This window comes from Oculina patagonica, chromosome 8 (assembly GCF_052425735.1).
Source record: "Oculina patagonica isolate OP01 chromosome 8, crgOcupat, whole genome shotgun sequence".
In the NCBI taxonomy this organism is placed as follows: Eukaryota; Metazoa; Cnidaria; class Anthozoa; order Scleractinia; family Oculinidae; genus Oculina; species Oculina patagonica.
The window spans coordinates 7,069,828-7,096,508 of NC_135765.1; the positions used below are offsets into that span (position 1 = coordinate 7,069,828).

The 26,681-nt window shown below is 39.0% G+C and overlaps 2 protein-coding genes across 2 annotated transcripts in view; both read right to left on the reverse strand.

The window, feature by feature from the left end:
- Window positions 1–4,386: 4,386 nt before the first annotated feature.
- LOC144663047 (calcium homeostasis modulator protein-like) lies at window positions 4,387–6,993 on the reverse strand. Its single transcript, XM_078523984.1, has one exon. It carries the CDS (start codon window positions 6,816–6,818, stop codon window positions 5,688–5,690), a length of 1,131 nt encoding a protein of 376 aa, XP_078380110.1. The 5' UTR covers window positions 6,819–6,993; the 3' UTR covers window positions 4,387–5,687.
- A 950-nt stretch (window positions 6,994–7,943) lies between these two features.
- The window catches only part of LOC144662993 (uncharacterized), a 33,515-nt gene continuing 14,777 nt past the window's right edge, over window positions 7,944–26,681 (reverse strand). Inside the window, 18 exon segments of the mRNA XM_078523919.1 lie at window positions 7,944–8,447; window positions 8,449–9,018; window positions 9,938–10,076; window positions 11,361–11,466; window positions 11,623–11,706; window positions 12,809–12,891; window positions 13,440–13,619; window positions 13,707–13,808; window positions 14,041–14,102; window positions 14,946–15,065; window positions 15,567–15,662; window positions 15,768–15,883; window positions 16,703–16,788; window positions 17,260–17,389; window positions 17,602–17,662; window positions 18,779–18,938; window positions 24,126–24,211; window positions 26,197–26,316. Of these exon segments, the coding sequence (XP_078380045.1) occupies window positions 8,316–8,447; window positions 8,449–9,018; window positions 9,938–10,076; window positions 11,361–11,466; window positions 11,623–11,706; window positions 12,809–12,891; window positions 13,440–13,619; window positions 13,707–13,808; window positions 14,041–14,102; window positions 14,946–15,065; window positions 15,567–15,662; window positions 15,768–15,883; window positions 16,703–16,788; window positions 17,260–17,389; window positions 17,602–17,662; window positions 18,779–18,938; window positions 24,126–24,211; window positions 26,197–26,316 (2,433 nt within the window). The 3' untranslated portion in view covers window positions 7,944–8,315.

The window sequence follows — 26,681 nt, forward strand, 5'->3', positions numbered from 1 at the left end:
TTTCCCGTGTTCCCAAAAAATGTCCATTGTGTTATCTTGTTCCCTGAAAGTATATTGTTGATTTTTTTTATCCCTATTCCCTAGAATATCTGAAACACAGCTTTTGTTCTCGTGTTACCAGCTTTATTTTCCTTTTGTTCCCTTGTTCCCAATTATTTGATGGCCATGTTTTCTTGTTTCCTGAAAGCCCTGGGAGGGGCTCCAAGACCTTAGTTATCACTCTGGCCAATCACAGAGGACACGGTCAACTCAGTGAACCAATCAAAACTCGATGCAAATACATGTAGCCGCCGCGGAGCGCGGGAAAACGTGTGCGAGCGAGTCACGATTGGTTTTGGATGAAAAAGACGCAGGAGTTTTTTAACCAATCACTTCTTAGCGTAGTAATGCAAAACCAAAACAAACGTGAATTACTTTCGACATTCAATTGACAACCGTTCTAATAGGCGCTGTGGGGGGAGGGGAGGGGGTTGGTTTTGGTGATGGTTACCAGCCCCCTTTGGGTTTTTTGATTAATTTTGAAAAGGGGTAGTAAGGTTGTGAGGTGACAGATGTTTGACAGTTTTTGTTGTTGCCATACAAATAGTAAATTCTGACTACACTAACACGAGACTTTCTATGTGAAGAGTTTATTGAGGAGGCGTCAGTCAGTCATCTGATGCAAAAAAAGAAAAATGTATCCTGATTACAATCTTGAATCGTGCAAAAAAAACAACAGTTGGTTCTAAGAGTATTAAGGGGTGTGCTACGCCAGATACGAAAAACCACTAAAAACCACCCTTAAGATGTGGCCAAGAATATGTGGAAACGTATTCCTCATCTAATGCAGCAGCACGAGACCCCGAGGAAAGGGCACAACTAAATAAGCCAGAAAATTTTACGATAGACTATTTACAAAAGCTGTACAAACAACACTTAAAAGAAATCAAAGTGCCCGTTGGGCTGTCTCGTGTTACAGATCAGTAAAGTAGCACCCGTTGCTAACAATCATATAAGCTCAGAAAAACCATCTCCGGATTCTACAATATTAATTCTCAAATTTCATTCTCAAGCATTTGCAACAGCTTGTGCTATACCAGCATCGCACCATGTGCCCTTTCTTCACATTCTACTCAAATAGTCAAACCTGTCCAACTGTCCTTCCAAAAACTCAACAAAATCTTCGCAATGATTTCTAAGGTATTCAACAAAATATTCTATTTTACATAACTTGTTCAAAAATCACAACTCCGTCGTGCGCCACTAGTGAGCATATGAAAAAATTAAGGTCAATATTCAACAACTACTTCTGCTTTGCCGCTTAAAGACCGATGATAGCTTCCAATATGTAAAAGAAGTGTTCTATATACACCTCTGCACAAACATGTTACCCTACCGTTCACTCACCTTGCAACTAAAATTATTCTCAGTGAAAATAAACTAGAACTGTGCATGAAAAGCCCTCAGTCACATATAATAACCTTGATTAAATTATTAATTCTCAATACGCTTTTTAGAACTTCCAGCGCAACTTGTTGATACAGCTACCTAAATAGTAAGACATAAGTACACTGAACAAAGCAAATTTGTTTCCCGTTTCGCAGATAACGATATTCGCACTTCCCTTAATGGTTTTATTCTGTATCTACCGCGTATTCAATATACTGCTTTCCTATTATGGCCTGAATGAAGTTTAAACAACCTACCAAAACGCAAAATGAGATACCACTTCATTTTTCTGTTTGCGTGATAAATTCACTTAATATTCTCCTTTTGACACATCATTTGACATATCTGAAAAGTGCTCTGGCGCCAACAACCCTCGACCCGATTGTACACTACCCCCCGACTACCCACTACACAGTATCTTCGACAGATGTTGCCCGAACATTCAGTCTTTGTTTAGCAAGAACGTCACCTGACACTACACTTGAAATCTAAAGCCGAAGTGGTGAAAAGCAAAGCAAATTAGTTTCCTGAGAAGGTTTTTCGACGTAATTTGCTTCTCACTTCTTTCTAATGGGGATCTGTTTTATCTGGAGGCATTATGTATTAAATAGAGCCGTAAGATTGTGGCCAAGGAAATGTCTAGAGGTCATTGCATTCATAGTCTGCGCTGCGTGGTTTCCTGTTTGTTTCACACTTCTTTGCCACATGTTTTGCTAGTTTAGTTTGTTTTTGCTCAAGTCTATTTGTAAAATACGCTTTAAACTCTCGAAATTTACGCCGTGGAAGGACGAGGTATATGTTTCGTGAAAACGTTGATTACTTGCATTTTGTTGATACTGTTGCAAGATGTATTGTGTATTATCACTTAATATATCTTGGTCCAGCTTCGCAAGTGACAACCGGAAATGAATTTGATTGCTTGACGCTTAAAAGACTTTATCTCTGGTCCTCTTCGTGCCAAATTTCGAGTTCAGTGCTCGCCTCATTTCATCCCAGACCTTTCGTGCTTCTCTGCTCTTCAGGCGATCGAAATTATCAGCCCAAAGACGAATTGGCATTTTCTGATCATCGTCGGACCCATTTGTCGTAAGTTCTCTTTGCCGGTCCGGATTATGTTGTAGATGTACTTGCAACAGCAACGGGACTCGTCGGGGAGCTCGTTATATCGCTCGATGGGCTCCCTGGCCTGCTTTGACTGCCTTCACCCACGTTTAACTGCGAATGCAGTTCATTCATAAAAGGGCCAAACTGCTGTTGCTGCTGCTGCTGCTGATCAAAAAAGTAACCGGATAAAATGGTGTTGAACTGAGAAAAAAGCCACCTCCATCCATGATCGAGTGTTCTAGCGAAGTTCCCGCGCTTTGTGATTGCGTGCGATCATGACCTTCAATGTCATTTCCCTGACAGGTTCTGTTATCACTGGAGACGGCCTCCCTTTGTTCGCCTTTTTTTTAAGTGGAGGTCGCACTTAAAAATCTCGCGTGTTGATAGATTTTCACCGCAAAGTAAACAAATTCTTCCAAAATTTTTTTTAGTGCGACCCGGCCCTAAGAAAAACAAACAAAAAGGAATTATGAATTTGACTTTGTGACCTTAGTAGTGTCTTCAAAATATCATATCACGTTCTGGAAAGCGTATACAATTAACAAAGCAAAGCAAATTAATTTCCTGTTTCTCAGATAACGATAATCGCACTTCCCTTAATCCTTTTATTCTGTTTCTACACTATTCATAATACGCCCCTCCTATTCTTTACTGAATAAAGTTTAAAGAAACGAACAAAGCCGAAGATGAGATACCACATCAATATTTTTGTTTGCGTGGTAACTTCACTTAATATTCTCCTTTTGACACATCATTTGACATATCTGAAAACTGCTCTGACCTCAACAACCCTCGACCCTAACACGCACCAAAATGGCTTTCTTGTAACGCAAACAGAAATTTAACAACAGCTTTTCAGCCAGCCGCATACTTTAACAATACCCACCGCAAATATAATATCAAAACACAAACCTACCGTAAAGATAAATTCATTTTCCATGTAAAAAACTACCTATTTAAGCAACATATGTGAGATAAAATCTCCTTATCAGATTTGGCGGTATTACTAAAGATGATACTTCATGTAATATATTACATTATTCACATACCTTAGTAATCCAAACATTTACACCATGTCTCACACGTGTAAATAAGCACGTTTAAAACTCGACAAGAGAAAACGCGCAATACGAAGAACAGCATCCCGATGCATCTTATCAGCAAAATGTATCTATGTAAATATGTCTATTTCTTACCTTGTTTCCTTGCTACTTTATCACTTCGTTACCTTACGAGAGGTCTTACACAAAGCACTATCCTGAGCTACCAAGTCCCCTCGGATAATCTCGTGTTACGTCACGGTCACGTCGTTCACGACGTGACCGCGACGTAACACGAGACAAAAAGAAAAGCAAGCGAAGACGAGGACTGACGACCTAGAATGACCTATATATCCCGCCAAAAACTCATATATACCTACACGTCCCATAACAACCCGCGAACCTCTCAATCGTGCCGTCACTGATAGTAATTTCTAACTAATTCATTCATTCAAATGTCAGAAATTACATTTTCGCATAATTGGTGCATTGTTATACTCCTTTATTTTGCATCGATTTGTGCTATTTTCTGACATCACGAGAAAGCAATAAAATCTAAGATGGTGAAGGTTATGACTTCACTATCAACAGTTTGATCTTGTAGAGCAAGCTACAGGTTTTAAAACATTATCCTTTTGGTATTATGAATTGTAAAAACTAATTGGGGCACATAAAAAAGAAGACCAAAAAAATAGATTTCACCTTTACACGCGTGGTTTGGAATCTACATCAGCCTGAGCAGAGCAGAGTAGAGTAAATCAGAATAGAGCAGAGTAGAGCAGAGGGGCCTTGTATATTAAAACATTGACTCGAGTGTAAGAAATTTACTGAAGTTCTTTAATTGCTAGGTGGATAAAACCTGTACATTATCAGCGTTTGCCGGGTAAGGAAGACGCTCATTGATACAGTTTAGTGTCACTAAAAATAAAGCTGACATATAGCTGTGTGCATTGCATCATTCTTTCTTTTTCGCACTAACAACGGTGTTCCTTTTCTTTTCTCAAAATCCACTCCAGTCGAGCAATCTGGTAATGACACTTCAGTTTAATATTCTACATACCTTAATTGTTACTTATTTTCGCGGGACTTAATTTTCGCGATTTTCGCGATTTCTAGACAAAAAATCGCGAAATTAAAGACCAGCGAAAAAAGGTTCTCGCGAAAAATAACGACGCGAACTTTAATACCCTTCTATATAATTCGTTATGATTAATCAACGTTGCCGTCAGTTTACTACATAATTATCTTGGTACAGTCGTCAAACTAGCTCTACTTTGTTACAAAGGAACATACCAAACTGTTTTAAGACGGTTTCGTCTCGTTATATGGTTCTGTTCAGTGTCATTGAAAACTATTGCTGTGGAAAATTATAATCAGTTGTGCTAATTTTGAGACTAACTGTTTGTTAATGCAGACCAATATTTTGACAATTTTCGCGAAATTTAGTTCCTTTAAAGGTATTTTTTTGGCCAAATCGCGAAAATAAAGTCCCGCGAAATAAGCCCGTTCCATTTTCGCGAAATTAAGTTCCCGCGAAAATAAGTAACAATAAGGTACAACGACAACAACGCTTGACGCTAAAAATCTTGCAAACTACGTCAAGATGGCGTCGAAAACCGTGATAAGGAAAGGTCGCTTTTAGCCATCTTTTACACCAGCAAGGGGCAAAACATCGGTAACTTGTACATACTTTTTTTGTAAACACGATTTCTAGAATCATTAGAATGGCTGGAATTGACAAAAACTTTTACCTCAACTGAAGCTGAAATAGCTAGAGTTTAACGAGCTAAAGCTCTTTCTGTTTTCTTTAAAAAAAAAATAAAGCAAATTGTAACATCAGAAATATCTCAGAAAATACATGACAGTACAGCTGAGCCCAAAATACTCCAATGCTCTGACATTTGTTATAGTCACATTTTCATTTTTTATCGCGTTTCATTTTCTTTGTTTCAAAATACAAACATGTAAAAAACAATTTTAAAAACCTGTAGAGCTTAGACCATGTCAAGAACTAATTTATGGCACAAATTATTAAAAAAAGCTAAACTAAAATAAAATAAGGATTCATTTTTGGTTCAGCTTCGGATCGAAAATTAGACGTTTTTCAAAAACGTCTTATGCTCTTGGAAGCATTTCGATATCGCTCACTCTTCCACGAGAAAGACCACCTTCCCTAGCCCCGTTTGAGTCGTCGTTCTTTTCTTTTACATATGGCTGTGTTCTGTCGCCTGTTGATCGCGGGTACCGCTCTGCCATCGCTTCGTACGCGTTGTTGACCAGGGAGAATGCATCGCTGTCTTCGTATTCTCGCCATGTGGTGTCAATGAAAGTGAGCTCAACTTTTTGCTTGCCTTCTTGTTGGACTCTTTCCTTGAACGCAGTAACTGCTGCTTGTGCTTGAAGATGCTGGTAATCTTCCAAGGACGGAAACGCTTCGTCGAATTTATTCACCGTGACGAGATCTTGATAAGCGTTTTTGAGTATGTCTGAGGGATTCTTTTGCTGCATCGTTGCGAAGTACAAATCTGCTCGTCTTTTCCCTTGCCCCTGGGCGAGCTTCTCCATGTTTTCTTTGAAAGCCTCAACTGCCGCTTCTGACTCGAGCTTTTGATAGGTATAAGGACTTGGCAACGAGCCGATTTCTCGCTGGAAACAGCATCGTTGAACCGAGACCACAACAAAGGCGATAATCAGTGCACCACCGAGCAACAACAGGGCAGCTGCTTGCGAATTTTTTCCCGCATTCGCGTAGTCGGCTTCGATTTTCAATTTTTCCGCGACTGTAGCGTTGATTAACTTTGCTTCCTTTGTTCCTCCGAGAACAGCGCAGATAAAATAATCACGTTGCAAAAGGGCCCAGAAAATCCACATAAAGCCCGACAATGAACTCTGAAAGATGATTTCCACGAGACTCTTGCTGCACGGCCAGCGAGGAAACAAGAAACAGCAGTACCGTTTAGCGCTTCGTCTTTCGTGTTCTTCGTAATAGCAGCATCCACGAACAAGGTTCCAAAATCCGCTGTGAAGAAATATTGTCACAAGAAACATAAACAAGGCTGGAATTATAAAGAAACAGCTTGCGTAAAATGCAAAGCCATCTGGCGGACATTGGAAGAAATCTTCGCTTTGAACGACGGCGTTGATTCCAAATACGACAAGGGCTATGGTGGTGTTTCTGATTGCTCCAGAATGGCTTTGAAAAGCCGTCTTGAACGAGGTCATAAGCTTAGTCAAAGTAAACGCCATTTTTGATTTGAATTGAATAGAATTTTCCTTGTTTTAATACGTCCGCGATCAAGCGTTGCTGACGGGTCATGCATAAATTAGCTGGCAGTATGCTAATAAGGTCAAGTCACGCCATGTTTCTGTTTTTCTCCTCTAAAATAAATGCAGATATGCAACCTTAATTTTGAAAGCGAAGTGAAAAATTTGGATATTAAGAAGGAAACTTGCAGCCCTGATTTTAAAAATAGAAAACAAAAGGGTTCTAAAAATGGAAAAATTCAGCTTTTATTATTAGAATGTATAAACTTGCATCTCATTTCTAGTCCCATTAACTTCAGTTTCACAAGAGCCTATATCTCAACTCAGTCGCATCCTTCCTTAAGGCCTGGCCAAACGTTGACTTGGATGACTTGCGTTCACTTTGGTCGAGATCAAATTTGCACGCAAGTTTTTTTACCGTTTGGCCACCCAACGCAAGTCAACGCAAGTTGTGCTGCTTTAATACTTCAAATACTGAATTGCAGCGCGCGCAGTTGCATTAAAATGGCTTTTTTGACAACTTGCGTGCACTTGCGAGTAAACTTGCGAGACCGTTTGGCCACTTAACACAAGTTTGTACGCAAGTACTTGCATCCTCTTGCGTTACCGTTTGGCCAGGGCTTAACTCAGTGAACGAATTACAATGCTTCTTTTTTTAAAAAATTCTTTATTTGTAATTACTATTCATAGAATTTTTATTTTCACATTTTGATGATCATTTATTGTAAACTTGTCACGGCTTACAATCTGCATTACTGATTCAAAATTGTCGTCTGTAATTTGGTCGTTGAATAAACAATAACCTTTTATTTAAATAAATTTAAAATACAATTCCTTTGAGCTTTCAAAAAAATCTATATTTTTGGACGATTTTTGATATATTTGTAAAAATAGGGCCTGATGAAATAAATAGGGGAAAATATTAAAATTCGAATGTATTTAAAATTACAGTAATAATTAATAAATGGGCACCAATTTCGCTCTTGTATTGTATCTCGCGTAACTGTAACATTTCTTTTTAACTTTCTCTTTTGATTTTTCCTGTTAGGTCAAGTAAAAAAAATGTTTCTCGTCCCGCCCGTTTCATTTTTTGGGGTGGCCACTCTCATTATTTGTTATTGGAAAAGTTGGAACAAACAAATACCAACAGTCGTTACTTTCACTTTGTTACTTACTGTAGTTGAAAATTATGTAAGGGATAGCTTTTGCCTGCGTTTTTAATACGAAGTCAAGCCAAAATTTTAAAGCATTGGTACGCTACGTCCGTACTGGACAGCTCGATTACCTTGCAGGATTTATGGAGGAAAAGAAACATCGATATTCGAACAACACAGGTAAGGAATACAAAAAATAATAAATAACAAAATAACAAAAAGCGCCAGCCCGCTCTCTAATTTTCTAGAAATCCAGACGAGAAACATTGTTTTCCTTTTTACTTGGCCTTAAAGTTCATTAAGACTAGAAACGTCTTCGCTGGGGTCACTCAATAAGACAGTTATCAATGTGCTTGTTTATCTCCGCATTTTTAACGCCACTTGCAAACTTCACGCCACAAACAGGACAGCAAATTTCCTTCTTTTTGTCATCCGCGGGTTTCTCTGTCTTTTTTCCCAAACGAAGAAAGAATACTTGATTGTTTCTGTCGTTTGTTTGTTCTTGAAACCTCGTCCGAATTGGCCCTCTTCAACGACATCTTTCCTTGTGAGTTCTCTTTTGCACAGGGCGCAGATAGATGGCGCACAATGCCATTACCTCTGGAAGGACCAGCAGCAGAAGGTCCCCCTTGCGAAGCACCATCCTGTTTCGATCCCTTTCTGCTGAAGTAAACAGATTCAACTTCTTTGCTATTTTTCTCCGGCAAACCTTGTTTCTTAGCCGTTGTTTTATTTAACGAACACGGACTGCTTCGGACCTCTTCCTTAATGATATCTGCACTGCATTCTTTTTCAGTACAGCCATTTTCTTCCTTCGTTTCTTCAACTGTCTTTAAGGCATTTGCACCAAGCTCAGGACTTTGTTCAACAGCCTTTGGTTTAAAGAAATTCTTAATAGTAACAGGCGGCGTTGTCGCCTTTGTTAAAGTTCTTGGGTTTATCGGGGTTTCGGCTTCTTCTTTCGCTTGGCTGACTTTCAACGCTTCCTTTGAAGGTCCAGCTATACCCAAGACACCATTTTGTTTTTCCTAAAGAAGAAAAGGAGCTTTAACATAAGAAGGCAAACAGAACAGTACTGGTACCTCTTAGGAGGGAAAATGAATTTGGACCACTTCCACGAAACAAGACTTTGGTACCTTATCGAAATTTATAGGGAAGTAATAAAATTTTGGGGGAATTTTTTGGAGGAAATAGGTTTTCTCAAAGGAGTTGTAAAATTTAGAGAAAAGAAGAATTACTGAAGATTTTAAGGTCATTGCCCCGAAATAAAACTGAACATAGATTTTTAACCAAACTTCGCCTACTGGCTTATTACTTCAAGGGAACTTAAATTTTGAAATAAAAAAGGGGGGTCACCAGATTCGTTTAGGAGCAGGACGACTATGTATATTCCATATAATTCCTTTATAATTCCTCTGCGAGTACTGGCAAAGTACACTTTTTAGCCATAATTTATTTTTTAAACACATGAATTGATCTGTTTTCATTTTACAGAAAGAATTTGATCGCTACACCCAAAATATGAGTAAAAAATTGATAGGTCACCAGGCTCGTTTAGGAGAAAGTGACAATTTACTTCTCTCGCGGACTAAGCCGCATAGAAAAAAGCCGCCATTTTGTTGATGTGCTCGCGCGCGCGCGCGCTAATTACGCGTAAAATTCTGCGCAGTAAGGATGCGCAATGCAAAACAGGGCAATGACCTTAAAGTGATTTTAAAATTAGAATTTGAAGCTAAAAAATAGTACAACTGGGAGTGCTTTTGTGTGGGGATCAACTGTCTGGTGGCGTCCCAAAACTAATTTTCCTACTTCTGGCTCTTCTTTAAACCTCTAAAAAATTCAATCAAGTTCAGATTTACTCCCGCCTTAAAATATAGTAACCTCCCTAGAAATCCTGCCAACGTCATAGAGAAAATGAGCATAATAAGGGCACAAAATTACACTTACCAAGACAGTGTCGAGATGTTTTTGTTCTTTCAAAAACATTGTCACTTCCGGTATGAGTTGCTCTGAGTAACGCAAACCAACCAGCCGCTGACCATTATCCAGCTCAACGCGGACTACTCTAAGAGAGCGACTCTCTTTCCTGTGACACAAACACAAAGATCGTAAGTAAAGCGGACAGTAAAGTCGCGAGGTCACCCTGCCTTGGATGATTGCGTGTTAGACTTTATCAGAGAGCATGAGAGTGAGCAAGGGGGACTGGAATGCTATCCCATAAGGCAACGGTCAATTGGACCTGGTTCACACTAGCGACATAACGGCATAACGGCAAGGTCACGCAAATGCTAATAACACCTCACGTCGATATTTTATGTCACCAGTGTGAAGAACATATCATAACGACATAGTTGGAACATAATGACATAAGCATAACGACATAAGAAAAGAACTGAACTTTTCTTTATGTCGTTTGATGTCGCTAGTGTGAACCAGGCCTACGGGGCGAGAGTTTTAACTTTATTTAGTTCTTTTTAACTCTTGTTCTCGGTGGTTCCGGCCTTACAAATAATGGTGGGATGACAGGAAGACACAACAGAAACAGTGCAAGTCAGGAGTAAGAGAGGCTTAGAATCAGACAAGATCTATTGATACACATTGGTTCTTGTAAAAGATGTAATCTCTGTTGTCACGAGTGCAGGACGAGTATACGACTTTGCGTAGAGAAGGCATCCTGCTATATCCAAAATGACTCCAAAAAGTTTAAAGAGCTTGTGAAAATTTATCATCGGCAAAATTTTAAGTTCTTTACGTGTAATGTTTAATTATTCCACGAGTGCGCGTTGGATATGAGATGGTAGATAGCCAACGAGGCGCGTAGTGCCGAGTTGGCTATAAAGAGATCTCTCATATCCAACAAGCGTGAGTGGAATAATTGTTTTATTATAAACGCACAAAGAATTGCAATATTTGAGCTCCCCAGCTGTTTTCGTTGACGCGTATCGGCTACTGTATTTGTGGTCAATGGTATATGAGCCCATATACCATTGCCTGTTAACCAATTAAAACGCAGGAATTGCAATATACCATTGCTAGTTTTTAACAATGAAGGAATTAGCTTTCAAAAAACTGCAAAATTTCTGGAGCCAGCTACGAGGCAAATATTGTAAACAAAGATTCCCTTATAAACAGCAGTTTATAGGAGAACAGATTAAGATTTATAATTTCCTTGTCTCTTCGCCAATCTCAAGCGTGTAAAATAAGCTGAAGCTCAAACAAAACGGCACTACTTCAGCCTTCTACTCAATAGATAAATTATAAATGTCCACAAACCAGGATATGTTAGATGTTTTAGAATTTATGAAGATAAGATGCAAAAAAAAAAAAAGTTCTAAAAAGCAAGCAAGAAGAAATAAACAGGTTTACTCACGTAAGTTCCAGTTTATCAGCGTGTTTTGCCATGGCCAGTTCCAAGGCAGATAATAATGGAATAATCCCACCACATAACAAATGGATTCGGGTGATGCGACAACCAGCTGAAAGGCAGTTGAACAAAGATAAAAACATCGTATTGAAAATAAGAAAGACGATTAAAAGTAAAAAAGGTTGATTAATATGTCACGATTGGGTACAGCCTCGTTTTCAAGGAAAGTACTTCAAAACGAGATCAGACTTAGCACTGTTTGACTTACTTTTACAAGAAGCTCCATTCTTGCATCCTGAGCCATGAATACAGCGATCTCTTGTTCTTTCGTACTGTGCCTTCCATCCCGCTTCTGTTAAAGTAAAATCAGAGGTCACTTGGCTTGAAGAGGAGCAAAATCATCAAAAGTACAGATATAATAATCTAAGATGGCTCCTAAAGGGACACTGTCACCAGTTTCACTTCAAAAACTCAAGAGCCTAAAGACATATGGAATCTATGAATAGTGGTCCAATTTTGTTAAAAATCAAAATGAAAGTGTACTGAAGTGATAAACAAGTGATATTATTGTGATGCCGTCACGAGCTTTAGATCTCAACTTTAAAAAGTCAAGCTGGGATTTTCAAGTTTCGTACTTTTAGACTGGAAAAACACCTAAACGTTATTATGGCTCCAATCTTCCTTCAAATTTCTACCTCCGTTTTAATGTACTAGGTGCATTTCATGTACGAGAAGACCTATTCGCCAATTTCAGTACTTTTTACCGAAAGGCATTTAAATCCCCGTGACAGTATCCCTGTAAGAAAAAAAGCTAACAATCCACAATCAGAAGCCACAACCAGAAGCCGTCGCTGGTCTTCATATGGGTCCTGTATCTAGAGAGAATTGGAATTTGGAAATGTTGGTTTTTGCGGAGGACGGAAATTCGCGATACCCAAAGAATAACGGAGTGAACAGAGCGAGAGAACCAACACAGCAAGCTCAACATAACTCTCCCCTACCCTCCCCCCCAAAAAATCTATCCCCGCCCCTCGTATTTCATCTTCATTGTAAACTAAAAGGTTGAGCAGCAGCTCCCACAAGGTCTCACATGAATGTCTCGCTACCCTTTGAGAGAACAACTGAACAAACAAACAATACCCCTAGCTCCCAAAACAAGGGCACGGAGGGCACGGAGTTCCCAGTGTTGTGGTCTGGCCTTGTTTCACGGCTTGGTGCTTCACATAGGGTTAACCTCATTGCACCTTTCCCCCTTGGACAGAATTGTCCAAGAAAAATTACTATGAACTATGAACTATGAATAATAGCAACTGCTACACTAGAGGACAAGTACAATTACAAGCTTACGAGAGCTGCTAAATGACTGAGATAAATTCGAAAATTCTTAACAGATGTACAATACGGCGGTTACAAAGTGAATGGAAGGATTTTTTCTTGTCCAAAATGATTCTCACCCGCATCTTGGAGTGAAATCTTGTTGTACTTGTGCAGTAGATCAGCCTTTTCTTCTTCAAATGGCGACCGACCCGTGTTCGGTCTGCAAGATAACACATCAGAAAAACGCGAGATCACCAATAATTACTCAACTGCTATGAAAACAAGCCGATAATCTTAACCCAGCGCTCTCTTTAAGCATAATTACCTTTTTCCATCGAGATCGCATCTCAAGAATAGGTAGTATTCACAATAGCTGACATTATAATTTGGATCAAACACGTAATTTCTGAAGGGGGCGTACAACTTAAATTCGGGTGAATTCAACTGCTAGGATTTGTTTTTTCACTGCTATACATGCATTATGCTCACAGTATTATATATATATTTCAGTTTAAGATCCTTGCACAGTTCCAGAATGGTCTCCTCTTCCTTCTTGCGTCCAGATCATCTCACTTCGACACGAGAGTCCACAACTCAGCAGTGAGATTGTCCTTTTCTTACAGTTTTATAAAACTCGTAACAGGCCCCTCTTTCCGAGCAGTCCACACTTTGTCACCATAGCAACTACTCTGAGTCGAATACTGCATATTCAGGCGTGATATACTCAGTTCTTTTTTCTTAACTACACATGTACTTCTCTTTTTTTACCTTGTTATGTTAAAAAGACGCGTCGAGGACTTCTTCATTATCGCTAACAGGTACAACCGCTGACCTTTCTGTTCTCTTTTGGAACAATAAAAACCGTCTAGCTTATTAGACCCATTCTCTTCAAACAGCTTCACGGCCAAGTCCCAGTCTATCCCGCGGTCAACGTTAAGAGTCACGTGTCTACAAAAAGAAAATATAACCTCGTCATAACAAGTAATTGACAACTATCAGCTGCAAAAAAAATTGTCTTTCAATGTTGAAACTTACTTTGTTTCCATGAGACCTCTTTGGAAGTCAGTAAAAACCGGTTGAGGACTGCCGACCATCGTGATAGAAGACCCAGATACATCTGTCACGCCTTCATTGTACCTGGGTAGTGTCGCGCAACATTAATGACATTAAACATTATTTTTCTGGCTTTTTGAGAAATGGTTATAATTCTGCAATGGGATTCGAGTGTGCCAAGAACATTCTTGGCTAACAAATAAATCGTCAGTCATTCAAAAACGTTCATCCTTACTCCACAGGTAGCTGTTGAACAGAATTTCAGTTGCAATTGACATAAATAAAAGGTATATAGTTTTAAAAGACATACACGTACCTTCCTTCGCGTTTTGCGGCTTCGATCGTTGCATGAAGACACTCACAGAAATATGAGAATAACTAAAAACAAAAGAGGAACAGTGAGTTAAGTATTTTTCACAAGAAAAGGGAAACCTTCCCAAAATTATTATTTTCAACAGTAAAGGGTTAAGTTTGCGCTAGAGCAACGTTAAAGTGGCCCAAACTGCTGGCGCTTATGCAAACTTCCGTAGCATGAAGCAGCCAGGAGTATTGTTAATTTTCTTGGATGGGATGCTAGTCCATCGCAGACAACCCCCACCCCCCCTTTCTCTTGTAGTGCCTCTCTCCACTCACGTGTATAAACGGGTACCGGGAACTGTTTGGCGTATTCTGACAAAATGCCGGGTGGTGGTAAATGGGGGGGGGGGGCCCCCCATTTACCACCACCCGGCATTTTGTCAGAATACGCCAAACAGTTCCCGGTACCCGTTTATACACGTGAGTGGAGAGAGGCACTACAAGAGAAAGTGTCTTGTCCAGTGACCCCGGCCAGAACTCAAACTCACTATCCATCAAAATCCTGTCCCAAGAATTGTCTTAGCCCGTGATTTTTGACTCACGCTGCTAAGCAGCGTGACGACAAACTGGCAAATATCTTTCGGCGTGTTCGTGCGTCGGTCGGTAAAAATCGGCATGGAATCCGAACATGGCACACATGTTGCTTAGCAGCATAACGACAAGTGGTGAGCTGGCGAATAGCTTTCGGATTGTTCGTGCGTTTGTCGGCAAGGCTCGGAATTGATCATTATACGAAGATTTGCATAAACAGAATTCATTTCTCTCACTGTAAAAACCTTGTTTCTCTTTAAGCTATATTGAAAATCCGAGTGGACGAAGAGTAAACCGACGAACTACTCTGTTTAGCAGCGGTTTATCGCTTACCAAATTTTGTCTCTCCACGCTCAGCCCCAAAATGCGGTTAAGAAATCGCCCAACATCACTGGCTTCTTTGTCCTTCACAACAAAACTTGCATCTGTTACAGCCATGGATATAAGACATTGCTGTGAACGAAAAATAAAAATAAATGAGAACGTAAGGGTACAAAGGTACTTTTTTATGTGGTACTTTTTTCTGTACGCAATTACATGTATTACAAAAGAATTTAGGGAATTCCAAAATATAGCAGAGTTCGGTGCGCTTTTTTTTTTCAACGAGGTGGGTGAATAGCGGCACGCAAATCCGACGATCAGTGCTATTTTTTGGGGGGCCACTATTTTCGTTCAAATCCAAATCCGCATTACTTGAAAACTTTGTGTGGTATAGTTTCACTACAACGGACAGTAGATGTTGTTTTTTTTATGCCAATTTTAAAGTCCGACCTTCCTGACATGATGAGTCTGGAATCCGGGCAACATTCAGTTAATCCGCGAATCCGCTTAATGTGTCGCAAAAATCTACAATGCATGCTCTTTTTAATGCCAAATCTATCGATCCACGAACCTATTTACCACTCCCCCTTCCCTCTACAAATGTATACGTTGAGAGGGAATTGGTAGACTTACCCTGGCTATCGAGTTAAACTCTGTAAATTCGTACTTTTCGGGAATCTGTGCTGCTGAGAGAACCTTGGACAAAGGGACTCCGGGACAAATGGATTGCTGAGGAGAGAGCATAAAACAAAGTTAAGCGAATAAACCAAGTGTTTTTAGTAGAGTACTAACACAGGAGAATTTTCATCTTTTGCACCAAGCCTTTCAACATACCAGAGTAATGGATTGGTACATATTCCTAAGAGCAGATCGCCCGTAAGGGGTGTCAAAATTGAACTGAGTTAAGTCGGCCCCAGTCGCAGCTCGTCTGTCTCCCTTTGTAAGTGCACCTAACATAAGAAAGACACCAAAAAGATCAAAAACAAATGAATTAAGTTAAACGATATTCACTAAAAAGACCTAAAACTCGATGGGCACTAAGGTCCGGGCCAAACGTAGAACTTTACATGAGACGAACTAAACCGAGCGAATTAAGTTCATGGTAAGTCCGACGTTTGACTCAGTTGAGTTCGTCCGACTGAATTAAGATCGACCAACACGTTCTTTCCATCTGCTTCAGTCGTATAGAACGTGTGAAGATCGACTGTACGACAAACATGAGACGAACTTAATGAATAAATTTAAAATTTGTATGATAATGTATTTTTAGCTTCGAAATACATTCGTTCTCGCTGCTCTGAATTTGGTACGACGGTCAGTTCGACGAATTGTGTTCGACGTTTGACCCAACGGTCAAGTTCTACCTGTTTGGGTCGACCAAAATTGCAATTTAGTTCGTCTCAATAGTCATGTAAAGTTTGAAGTTTGGCCTGGGCCTAAGATTGTATGACAATTGAATGTTTTGTCCACTATGAGGTGTACTTAGAAAAGAGAAATAAGGAAAGTTCTATAGAGCAAAAGTGTAAAACAACGTTAATGTAGTAAGATGCTTTTTCGTTAAAGCATTCGAAGAGTTTTCAACAACAACAACAACAACAACCAGGAATTTTACTTCAAAATAATATAAATGCAGAATATGTAGCCCCAAATGATAATAGTACCGCTACGAGATCAAGCTGTGACAAGAAATGCGTTAAATTATCCAAAACAATTGTAAAGAACCCCAGATTTCGCCATAACCTGTTCAGCTGGTTTTCTTGGTACATTACCTAGTGACTGGAGCCTGCGAGCAACAGCCGCTGCAAATCTTCTCTCGCCACCCAAATTTGTGGTAACAAGTTTATAGATTGGACCGCTGAATGAGAAAGTAAAATAAATTGGCGAACAGCTTTCTCGTGGATAAAACATTAACGTATGACCATTCAAATACAACCTACTTAGGAGTACTTTCATGTGGCACTGTTTATTATGCTTTTACAAGGTTGTTCTAACTATTTTAAAGTCTGTGGATGAAACCTAGTGTGTGAGCATTAAAAAAGGCTATTGAATATTCCTTTCAAGTGTACTGTTGATTATGCTGTACAAGGCAGTTCAAACTTTAAGTCTAAGGATGAAACCCTAGTGCGTGACCATTCAAATAACAGCCATTAAGCAGTACTTTCATGTGATACTGTTTATTAAGCTGTACAAGTCTGTGGAAGAAACCCTGGTGTGTGACCATTTAAAATGAGGCAATACTTTCACGTGGTAATTTTTGTTTCTTAAAAACTTTGCTAGGTTTTTCAACTTTGAACGTTGGTATCTTCAGACAGAAAGGGTTCAATACCTTGTTTGGTTTGACCGATGTGATCTTCCCAGCTGTTGTACAGCTTTATCAGCACTCCACGGCAACTCAATGGTCACGTGAACACGGCGACGCTGATTGGCTGCTCGTAGGTCGGCATGTAATGAGATTCCTGTGATGGTATATAAGTATTTAGTAGTAATTTAGAAATTATTAGTTTATTAGTATTTTGTAATATTAAGTTTGCCCATTACGTGGTAAATAAAGGGGAGGAGAGTGATGGAAAATTCAACATGGACAAAACTCTTTGGCTACTTTCTCTATTCTGCTGACTGTTTTGCAGAGATAAGAGCATAAATGTCGCATAATTTGAATAGAACTCACCAGTGCTAGCAGCATCTGATATAATCGCCACATGCTTTGTTCCATTCATAAAGCTGTTTCTCTAAAGTAACAAAATAAAATTAATTAAAGCGACGGCCCAGACACGCATTTTTAGACGGATTCCGCTAAAAGTTCGAGCAATAAGTGCAAAAATTAATTACCAAAAACCTACTCATTGCACGGCAACATTTTACATACTATTTGAAACATCTTACTGAAATTCATTTGTCCTAACGACCCCGTGTTTAAACTATAAAGCATTCTCGAGAAAATTAAAGTCAAACCCCGTAAAAATGTTTAAAACGCGCGCCATTTTGTTTTAAACTGGCGTGAAACGTCCGTTCAGTTTTAACTGAAATGTAGATAATTTCAAATCCAGTTTTCTCTCGCGGGGTCAGCTTGAATACTTAAGTTTTGGTAATTTTTTTTAGCTATACTCAAACTGTCACCATGTTATGAGATTTCTTTGGGGAGTATCTTTATTTTTGCCTGTATTGCTCGAATATTCGGCGGAAACCATCTTAACACGGTACAAAGTAGATGGCAAAACAGGCATTTACTAAAGCCCGAAACGAAACGAAACCACAGTATTTCGCTCCGATGTGCTTTCGGTTAGCTTTCACTCCGGTTTGCTTGCAGTTAGTTCCACTCCGGTTTGTTTGCGATTAGCTTATATTTATTGGTTACGTTTCGTTTCGGGTTTTAGTACATGTCAGCAAAACATTAAACTGTATTTTTTTTAGAGATATCGATGCTTGGGCTGCAAATTGGCGATCAGATCATTTTTGGGACGCGCATTTCTCACACCAACTCACTTTTAAAGAAGAACTATTTTGCACGTCTTAATATTGTGGCATTATTGTGCGCAACATTTTCAGTCGATGTGACCACATGCTGCAAGGTTTCCCGCAATTTTACTGACGCGGGAAGCAAGTTCTGATGTTAACAATGGAAGCGGTAGACGTATCAAATGGCTGAGAAGAACAAACTGCAACTGTTTAGCGCCGTTGCCCTAAAAGAAGAAAGAGTTTGAGAGTTTGAATAGCAAGAAGGCAGGGAATGGCCGATAGTTGCACCACGCCATTGATAACAACGTTTCAGTTAGTGGAAAGCGATTTTATTTCTGCAATAGCTTCTAACTACTTGCAAGATTTAGTTTTCTTCAACTTATTCTCACCTCTTGAATATTCAAACTGTCCACATTGCTGCTATCTGATTCCCGAGCCTCGTAGTGAGGTTGAGGCTGCTTTTCGGTTTTTACCACGCGACCACGCCTGCCGGTCATTTCCGCTACGTTTCCCGGTCCCCCTAGTTGGTTTATGAGGTCATCTAGAGGGCTGGGGAGAAAATAATATTTTGAAAACAGTAAGGGCCTGTTTACATGATTCCGGAATGACTTTCATTCCGGAACGAGTTCATTCCATCCCCATACATTTCTTTGTATCTGTTTACATGATACCGAGACGAAAGTCAAGTCATTCCGGAATGAGTTCATTCCGGTTTTCATTCCGGAATAAAAGTTTCGTTCTGGAATGACATTTCATTCTGGTATCATGTAAACACAGAACGAATTTCGTTCCGAGATGAAATCGCAACTCGAAAACCGCATACGGACTCCACAGTTTGAATTCAGAGCGAAAAAACGTAATAGCAATTACTGTTTAGCCCAAAGAAGCAGCTCTAGGGTCAAATTACTCGTTTAAATTGCAGTTACGGCAATTAATGGACACAAAAACAAGTTTGCGTGAAGCATGCGCCATCTTGTTTTGATCTCGCGCGAAAACCGCGCACGTGAAAATGCCTTTGGTTGAGCGGGTCAACTCTGTCATGTAAATGCAGAACGAACTTCATTCCGGAACGAGTTTCGTTCCGGAATGAAAGTCATTCCGGAATCATGTAAACAGGCCCTAAGATCAAAAAAAACCTTTTATTCGTGGAGGATAGCCCATCAAAATTGAAACATGGCAGCGAGGCTTTACGCCCAACTTCTACATTTTGACTTGGTTTTTTTTTTATCAAGTCTCTTGAGTCGAATTAACAGAGGCAAAGTCATGTTAGAATATTGATATATCGAAGGGGGTAGGGAAAAGTCGACAATATAGGCAAACACTTTGTTTGGTAACTATTGTGTAGAGGTTTTTTGAAAACATATTATTTGCTGCAGCAAATGCAATGCCTGCCCACGATCCCTGTGTACTTTTAAAATTTCCTCCTCAAACTTCAACCATCAGTCTGTTAAAATCGCACGGCTTCACCAGCCATAGATTAAACAAGATGTTAAACATCTTTAAACGGCCAGCGATCCTCTCGTATCCAACAAACGCGAGTGGAATATATTTTTTAAATTTAATACTGTTAGACCTTAATCATTTCTTTTTCGAAAAAGGACTGAAAGACGACTTTATTTCCGTTACTAAACAGTGGAAAAGTGTTGATGCCATTTTCATTTAAAAATATTACAGGGGAAACTGTACGTACATAATGATTTCAAGGGGGTCCTGCGCGACCATAAGTGGGTCACTTTCGACAGTTTCCCCTGTAATATTTTTAAATGGAAGATCATTATAAATCTAACCATTTAGAAAGCTTTGTTTATCTTTCCTGGTGTCTTAAAACAAGAGTCTTATGCAAGCAACAAGAAAACAGTCTATAAAGTTACTGTATAGCCACGCCAAACTAAGGCGCCAAATTGCAGTAGCTTTAGTGGTCACTGATTTATCAAATTCTGGTAGTGGGTTGTCCGATGCTTTAGTTCTTGCATCTGCTCTTAATTTTCACAACAGAACTCAAAAGATTTCCTTTTTTCTTTTTTCTACTAGAAACAAAAGCGCAGGAAATTATTTTCTGGTTTCTAAACTGCGTCAGTAGCGGCCTGTCAATAGAAACATGTCTCACCTTTCCTTTCAATTCCAAAACGTTTATCAACCTATTCAAATAAGCTTGGCGATAGATCCTTTTTTAAAAGAATAGTGCAATTTCCTCATTGCTAAACTATACCCTGCATCTGTTTGAAATTCCCATTTTCAATTTCCTTTCATCATCGATCGCAACATCTCGACTGCTTCTTCGCCCTCGGCCATGGGGCTCTCTGACCCAGAAATGGAAAAATGCCCTTATATGCTAGGAACCGTTTGGCGAAAGTCATACTTAACGGAAGATACGTTCAGAAGTCTGGTTGCTGTAACTGTCGTCAATTCACTTGCACTCATTTTAAACATCCTGCTTAATGTGCTAGTAATCTTAGCCGTGGCAACAAGAAGACCGCTTCGAACCAACTCGAACATTCTTCTAGCCTGTTTGGCGGGCTCTGATTTGTTGGCTGGGCTAATCGGTCATTCCGTGGCCATTGCAGTAGAATTGAAGCGAATTCTTGGTGACGGGCCGTTTTGTACCTTAGAAAAAGTAAGTGCAGTAACCATTGCAGAGGTTAGTTTGGCGTCGCTTAATCACCTTTTGTTGATCGGAATAGATCGCTACGTAGCTATCAAACATCCCTTGAGGTACCGGGACATTGTAACAAAGCAAAGGATAAAAGCTGGTATACTTTTCGCATGGGTCTTTACAGCTTCTTTCACCATCCACGAAATTGTCTTGGCCGCTATAGACAGTGAAACAAAAACTTTCTCAAAATACTTGAACGTGGTCTCTATAATAAAAACTCTTTTAGGCTCCGTTTATATTTTTGCTATCGGCTACATCTATGTCTACATTTTCATAGTGTCACTGCGTCAGAAAAGACGCCTTCAAACTGAACAACCATCTCAAGAAGAAGCCAACAGAGTGAAGAAAAACAACAAGGCAGCCAACACCCTAGCATTCATTCTGGGTGCGTTGATATTATCTTTTTTGCCTACAATGACACTTCTTTTACTAACATCTTCAAATCACACAGTCAAACCGAGCATTATGTGTGTTCTGTGGAGCTGGTGCACAACTTTAATAATACTGGGATCTATTTTTAACCCTGTTATTTACTGTTGTCGCAATAAAAAGCTTCGACGAGCTTTCCTCGAGATAGTTCATTTCAGACAGCCGGAAAACAGCCCGCCAGAAATCGAGATGGTAGAAATAAAACGCCATCGACCTGAAATTCAGCCTACCGCTTGTGAAGCATTTTCGTTACCCGTGGTTCAAGGACAGCCGGTTTTGTTATCAAATCCCCACCGTATTGAAAAAAAAACTTCATTTTAGTATTCCATATCAAGGAGATCGATAGCTTGATTTTCGGAAAAAAGTTCTCGTAGCAGGAGTCGAACTTTTTGCCTTCCGCGCACCGATGTCACTGAACTTGAGGAGACTTATCAGTCTTGGTTAGTTAATGACTAACAAAGTAAAAATTATCCTGCATGTTTTATCTGTTATTGGAATTTATTCCATGTAAAATTAATGCAGTGTCATTTCATTTTTAACAGATGTGTTGTACGTAAATCTTAGTTCGGTACTCGAAAATGATTATATACCTTATTCTTTCTGATTTTCGCGCGCACTTATTTTCGCGAAAATTCAAGAGCCGAATTTTGCAAGTATTAATTTTCGCGATTGCCTGAAAAATAGAGCAAAAGTGTATAAATTTCGCGATTTTGTCAATGCTTTATGGATCAGTCGTCAAAGACTAAGGAACTACTGGAAATACACAAAGGTCTGACTGCAAACGGAAACTCTGGTGACTGCACTTAAGAGGTGTTGGCCGAAAACTAATCAGAGGAAAGATACTTTCAAGGGCAGGTAGTTGCAGTTCCAAACGTTTAAAAACATTTCTGTTTTGAGGTAAAAATGGGATTAATTTTCGCGCAATGTTTTTTTCGCGCGGTTAAATTTTGCGATTATTTTGAAATCACGAAAAGAAGTACTCGCGAAAATAAAAAAAAATAAGGTAGTCGATGTGCCTGAGGTTTAAAATTGCTGGGTTCTTGTACTGTTAATGGCTCCAAAAACTGTGAAAAAAGAATCTCGGATTTCTAAAATAAGTTTCTCAAGTAATCAGTAACAGTAGAAATGAGAAAAATTTAAATAATTTTGCGCAATTGTTTTCACTTTTGGGATTTTGAAAGAAAAGGTGAGATCTGATTCTATTGATATACTCAACTGACGCAGTTTAGATGATGCGTGAACCAAAACCACCTTTAATAAATCAACAATACGTTGTGTACAATTATCAATGTGATCTGTGCGATGCAGATTATGTCAGCTATACCAGCCGGCATTTACACCAACGTACTGATGAACATAGGTTCTCCGCAATCGGGAAGCATTTAAAGAACGATCACGGCCTTAATAACATCGGCGACCTTACCAGTAATTTTTCCGTCCTAAAGAAATGCAGCGGAAAACTGGACTGCCTGATTTACGAAATGTTGTTTATTAGAAAGAAGAAACCTAGCCTGAACACGCAATCGGATTCTATCCGCGCGAAACTATTTGTTTAAAACAAATATGTTAATGAAACATCACACCTCTAACCGCATATATAACACTGTTGAACCGTTATTTTACTTGTCACTTTAAAACGAAACGTTGTGTCTTACTGTCGCTTATTTTTATTGTCAAATGACGCAGTTCAGAAACGAGAACATAACTTCGTACGCTTTTCTTTCTCAATAGTGCTAAGTAGAAAAAAAGATAAATCGCGCGATCGCTTCATGGGCTCTGTTGTAAAAAATAAGAACAGACACAAAAACTAAAGCATCGGACAACGCATAACCAGAATTTTGATTGGATTTAGCGGCCAATAGAACTCAACAGATGCGAAGAATCAGTGACCACTCAAAATTAAAGGGACCGTGTCACGGATTTTAGCCAAACTTCGGCATACGAAATTTCCATCAAATTCGCTTAAATATGTAAAACAACCTCTTAAAACAGTGAAGGAGTATTGAAATATCACACCAAATGCAAAAGAAGGTACGGATGGCCAAAGTGTCGAAGATTAAAACGGATTGCAATATGGGTTTTTGAAATATGGTCCGACGGGACAGTTTTCAAAGTGAACCTTTTCTGATTGTAATTTTAATTGACTGCAATGAAGCTATGGTTTTGTCATTTAGAATCATAGAATTAATATCTTTGCAAACATTAACTTTTAAGGGAATATTTGACAAAACTTAATACCATAAAATTAACTTTATAGCCGTGACACAGTCACTTTAATGTAATTTGGCGTCTCCCAACCTGTAACTTTATAGATTGTTTGTTATTGAGACAGCAGGAAAGATTAATGAAACTATCTAAATGATTAGTTTTGTTGCAATGATACCTAAATTCACTTTGGGATTTCACACATAGATTCATCGATTCGCAAGGTTACTAGAAAATGCTACTTTAAATTCCTACAAATTTGTGATCCTGAAATCAGTTCGTGAAGAATGTCTCTTAAGTTACTCGGTTTAAGAAGAAATGTTATTAAAGTAACTATTACAGAAAATACAAAACTTGGAAACATGATATACAGCTGTACGATAAATGACATCGACTGAAAGCATTTGCTTAAAATTAAAATAAAATAGACTGTAAGTGTTAATACAAACCTAACTGGAAGATTTATTTTCTTGACAAAAGTAATCAGAAGATTCTTCGCTTGGACACACCACTGATCTTCCACTACATCACCATTCTATACAACATTAAAAACAAACGTGACACCTTAAAGGCGCTATGTCACGCAAGTTTAGGCAATTTTGGCACTACTAACTGGTCATAGAATTAACTGAAATATCACAATGACGGCTTAAAACTGTAGAAGAACTCAAAATGGAGACAGAAAGGGGCATGGCCAAAAAGGGGCATGGATGGGCAAAATTCGAGAAGATTAAAACGGATTGCGTTCAGGTTAACTTGAAAAACTTCGACCCGACTTTTTTCAAGTTTATCTCAATTTGTATGAAAGTGTCATTTACAATGCTCGAAAATCATCCTTGTTTGTTATGTGGCCGTGATTTTGCCAATAAGACTTTGAAGTTAAGAGCTCTTCATTAACTAAAATAATTAGAATTACTTAAAATACCGTGATATAGCCCCTTAAATAAGCAATGCTGAAAACAAAGAAATCTTAGATGTGCGGGTGCCACCGGCAGTCTGCAAAGCGACTTTAAGAGAAGTTGCTTCAGGGTTTTATTCCTGGACAGGCAGACACTTGGCATCATTTAAATGAATAACGAAAAAAAATTATTGTCTTTGCTAACCGCAAGTTCAACGGTGGGTTTAGCAGGAATTTCCACTATTAAAGGGATGGCACCTCCCACATTTTTCACCTATCAGGCGCAAAATGCAAATCCGTACTTTTGCACTCAGTTTGCAGAGTCCTGCAAACTGAACACGCTTCAAATTGCATGGAACCAAAAGATACCATTGACAAAAATAACTAAATAATGTTATAAGATAACAATTTCAGCAAAAATGAAAAACATTTTATCAGTATAAACTCTCATAGAAAAAACGCAGGTTGTTTGTTAGTGGTTTATACTTTGATAGTAGATTGACAACTGGGCGTGAGAATGGCCAGCCCAGGGCCCTTTTATACTGGAAGTTCGTTTAAAGAGACTGTTCACAGTCCTCTATTTTTTCGTATTTTTTCCACCATCATTGAACCGAGAAAAGAATCGTGAGGAACTGGACAACAGCACATGACGGGAGGCTCGAGACACCCGCTCGCTTTGCCCACTGTCTCCCTTGCATTCTTTTGCGTTTAAAAATAGAGAGGTTGTGAACAGTCTATTGTTTAAGGTGGCAAATCAGTCTAGCCTTCACCTTTTCTTGTACAATCTCCAGAAAGGTTTTTTCTTTAACTTATAACTGTTTGTTACATCCTAAAACCATCTAATGCGATATTTGTTAAATAAAAATGCTTATAAACAGCTTAAATGGACGGCCGAGTGCTTGAGAGGGGACTGGCACTAGTAGTTTAAACGGCGTTTTTCTCAAAATCTACCCGTACGACCCTACCTCAAAATTTCAGAAATAAGAAGTTGGCTTTGAATTATCATTCATGCAAAATAATATAAAAATCTGTAAGACAGATTTTTCGCAAAATAGGAAAATGTGATATTTTGCCGATTTTTAAAATAGCTCAAAATCTGTCTTACAGATTTTTTCAAAATTTTGGCTGTGGACGTGGTTCACCCCATACATTTTATTGTGAAAGTCTCATAATAGGTTGTATGGTAGGTTTTCGAGAAAATCTGGATCAAAATGTGGCTTTTACGACCTCCGAAGCGAATCAGATTGCGCGTGCGAGCGCGCGCTAATATGACGCCATGCATCGCTAGCGATAATGAAAGACAGAATTAGAACTTCTCTGCCGGTTGTTTATCCACACTTTTTGTCGTTTTGTTTTCCGTTTCAGGTTTCAAGACCTATCTAAAAGTATTTTGAAGTTTTCTTGTGTATACAAATTTGGTAAAGCGCGGTAAAACAGATGGAACTCTTTTTCGTTTCTGTTTAGAGTTGCTAGCGCCATTTTAGCCCGCGCGAGCAATAATGACGTCAAGCAGAAAATCGTAGCGCGCGCCTTTGAGCCACGTAAAAACTGTATTCAGCCACCTTAAATGGTGTCTCCATTGCTTCATGCATCAGTATAATTAATTATGAAGAAAAACTTACCGATTTTATTATCTGAATTGGAAAATACTGTGTGATGAACCTGGTTAGGATTTCTTCAGTGCTGGAAATAAAACCATTCAACACGCCACCACACCGTGTTATTTCACTTTCCAAACTTGCCTGAAAAAAAAAAGGAACGAAAAATGCCGCCAATGAAATAACAGTAACTGAGTAAAAGTAAGATGGTTCCCAGTTGTGTTATAAGCTTGACAGTTGAATTATGGATGTAGATAGAAAGAATACAGAAGGCTATCAACTTATGCATCGGAAATACCAGAACTTATTTTTGACGCTTCCAATAGATCTTATCACGGTTTTCGACGCCATCTTGACGAGTAGGCAAAGCGGGTAGAAATTACAGTGTTTGTATGGGAAACATCTTAACTTTACAATTCATAAGTTGTCCAGAATTCAATTTTTGTAGAAGATTTTTGCCGTCAGATTCCCATACAAACACTGTAATTTCTACCCACTTTGCCTACTGG

Bases quoted from the DNA above. Each gene is read 5' to 3' on its own strand.
- LOC144663047 (XM_078523984.1), bottom strand. From the start codon at position 6,818: ATGGCGTTTACTTTGACTAAGCTTATGACCTCGTTCAAGACGGCTTTT.